Source organism: Oxyura jamaicensis, assembly GCF_011077185.1.
Source record: "Oxyura jamaicensis isolate SHBP4307 breed ruddy duck chromosome 28 unlocalized genomic scaffold, BPBGC_Ojam_1.0 oxy28_random_OJ72381, whole genome shotgun sequence".
Taxonomy (NCBI): domain Eukaryota; kingdom Metazoa; phylum Chordata; class Aves; order Anseriformes; family Anatidae; genus Oxyura; species Oxyura jamaicensis.
In genome coordinates this window covers 2135-4775 of record NW_023304879.1, presented here as the reverse complement: position 1 = coordinate 4775, position 2641 = coordinate 2135, and the positions used below count along the sequence as shown (strand labels likewise).

General features: G+C 75.9%; 1 protein-coding gene across 1 annotated transcript; it reads right to left on the bottom strand.

Moving 5' to 3' along the window:
- Positions 1–6: 6 nt before the first annotated feature.
- LOC118158492 (ADAMTS-like protein 5) lies at positions 7–2141 on the bottom strand (the record flags this gene model as incomplete). Its single annotated transcript, XM_035313157.1, has 5 exons — positions 1901–2141; positions 735–804; positions 493–653; positions 111–171; positions 7–26 (listed from the first exon to the last, which is right to left on the bottom strand). Coding segments are annotated over exons 1-5 (380 nt in total), but the record flags the coding sequence as incomplete, so codon positions are not given.
- Positions 2142–2641: the final 500 nt, after the last annotated feature.

Below are 2641 nucleotides of genomic sequence, written 5' to 3'. Positions count from 1 at the left end.
AAAGGCACCGAGCCGCCGGGGCAGCCCTGAGGGAGCGGCAGGATGGAGCCCAAGGGGTCAGGAGCACAGAGCCCGCGGGGCCGTGCCGTGCCGCGCCGTGGCACGCTCACCTGGAGCTGGCAGAGCCGGTACTGCCGCGGGTCTCCCGTGCACGGCTCCTCCACGGCGGATCTGAGGCCACAGCATCAGCAGGGCCGGGGTACGAGCACCCCGAGCAGCCCCGCGTCCCCTTGGGGACGTCCTGCGGGGCCGGGGTGCCGAGCCATGGCCTGGCTGGGGGCACAACCGGGAGCGGGGACCACATGGAGCCATCCGGGGACGACCGGAGCCAGCACCCGCCTGCCTTCCCCATCCCTCCCGCCCTACAACGAGGCTGAAACGAGGCCAGGGCCCCGCGTGGGGACGGGAGCTGCAGGAGCACGCGTGGAAGCGGTGGCAGAGCTGCGCCCCGATGGCACCTGGGTGCGTGGGGACACCGCGGGGACCACTCACCGCAGGCACCTCCGGGCGCGGAAGGCGACGCCGTCCCCGCAGGAGCTGGAGCAGGCGCTCCAGGGTCCCCAGGGCCCCCAAGTGCCCCGAGCCAGCTGCCGGCGAGGCCGAGCATGGGCAGGGGACTCGGGGCCCTGCACCGGCACCTCCGGGGCTGAGCCCTGCGTGGAGGAAGGGGATGTTCGGGGTCGGGGCTGGGGCGGCACGGACGGACCAGCCCGGGGGTGCCCCCGCGCCCTCACCTGCGCGGTGCCGATGCCGCAGCCCAGGCTGAGCCAGGCCAGGAGCAGCACCCGCCACGGCCGCCGGCGCCTGCGGGAGCAGAGAGCCTGAGCCCCACGCTCTGGGGGCCAGCAGCAGCCTGTGGGGTGCCCCACGTCCCAGCAGCGGGGCCACCGGTGCCACCAAGGGGGGGCCACCACCGTGCACCCCATGGGGACCCCGAGGCGGGGGAGAAGGAGGTGGAAAGGAGGCGAGGCGCCGTGCAGGAGGGTCCCAGGGGCGCAGGGTGCGGTGCCTCCATCCCCGGAACGGCGCCGCCGAGGTGGGCGCAGCCGCGTGGGCGACGCCGGGCTCGGTACAGCGTCGGGCTGGGCTCAGCCCCACGGCAGCCGTGGGGCCGTGCTGTGCCTCCCGGCCCCACGTGGCCCCGCTGCCTGCCGGGGCTGGCGGCGGCAGGATGAGACCTGCGCCGCGGAGGCGGCGGCGGGGCCGTGACTCAGTGTCGCGCCCTGGGCAGGAGCCGCGGCGAGCGCCCGGATCCAGATCCGGCACAGCATGGGCAGGGCAGGGGGTACCGGCGGGCTGCCCCATGTTCCTCCCCCCGTCCCAAAATGCCTGACCCCCAGCACCCCCAGTCCTGCCAGCTCCCCACAGCTCCCAGCACCCCACAGCAGCCCCCAAGCGCCCCAGTTTCCCCAAGCACCCCGTGGCCCCGAACCACCCCATAGGCTCAGGACCACCCCCTGGCCCCAGCGCGCCCGGCACAGGGGTGCGGGGGGCCCCAGCCCCGCAGCGGGGAAGGGGCCGTGCCTGGGAATCCCCCCGCCGAGCCGGTTTCCTCCTGCCGAGCTGCGCCCACGGGGACCGGGGGCCGCCAAGCTGCTGCGGGGGCACAAATCCCCTCCAAGCACCCGCAGGAGTGGGAGCAGCACGGGGGGGCTCCCCCCGAGCCCCCAAATCTGTCAGCAGGGCTGGGGGGCGGCTCGTGGCTCTGGAGGGGTCGGAGCCCAGCGATGCCGCAGGACCGGGTGGGCGCCACGTGCCTCAGTTTCCCCGGGGCAAAGCAGAGCTTTGGGCACCCGTGGGACAACAGGGGGGTCCCGCGGCCCTCCCCCCCCCCCCTCCAGCCCCCCAAAGCAGAGCAGGGAAGAGGCCACGAGGGGTGAAGCAGAGCGCGGGGGCTTACCCAGCGCCGCGGGGTCCCCCGAGGTGGGCACGGGGTGCCAAGCCGCCACGGCTCCCCAGCACGGCCATGCCTCGCCCTGCTCTGCCACCCAAGGGTGCCGGCGGCTCAGTCCCGGCCCGGTGGCCCCTCGGTGGGGCCGGGAGGGTGGGTGGCAGCGCGGGACCCCCCCGGCCGAGCGGGCATCGCGTGCGCAGCTCCCCGGGGCGGCCGGCCGGGGCTCCCCTCCCGCTCGCCTCCCGTCCCTCCCCGCTGCGTTATTAATATCCAGCCCCAAAGGTGCGCCCAGCCCTCCCCAATCTCACGCTTAACCCTTGGGGGCCCACGGCGCACGAGGCTGCCGGGGGGTGGGGGGGGGGACGATGACGATGAGCTGGGCGGGCGGGGGGCACCCAGGCTTGGCGGGGGGGCTGCGGGGTGGGGGCGGACGTGACCCCGACCCCGAGCGCTGCGGGGAGGCGACGCGGGGTCCGGAGCACAGCGGGGTTGGTGTGACCCAGGGGGCGCGAGCAGCACCCAGAAGCCCCCCCCCGAAACACCGAGACCCCCACCCAGCAATCTGGGGGTGTGGGGGGGGCCCGTGGCTCCCTGGGGCAAGGTGCCAGCAGCCCCCGTGCCGGGAAGGGGACCCGGCCGTCCTCGCTGGCACCGAAGGGGATGCGCACGGGGGAGCAGCCTCATGTGTGTGCCCCCCCCCCGCCCCCGTATGCAGCCACAGCCGTGAGCTGAGCCCCCCCCCCCCGC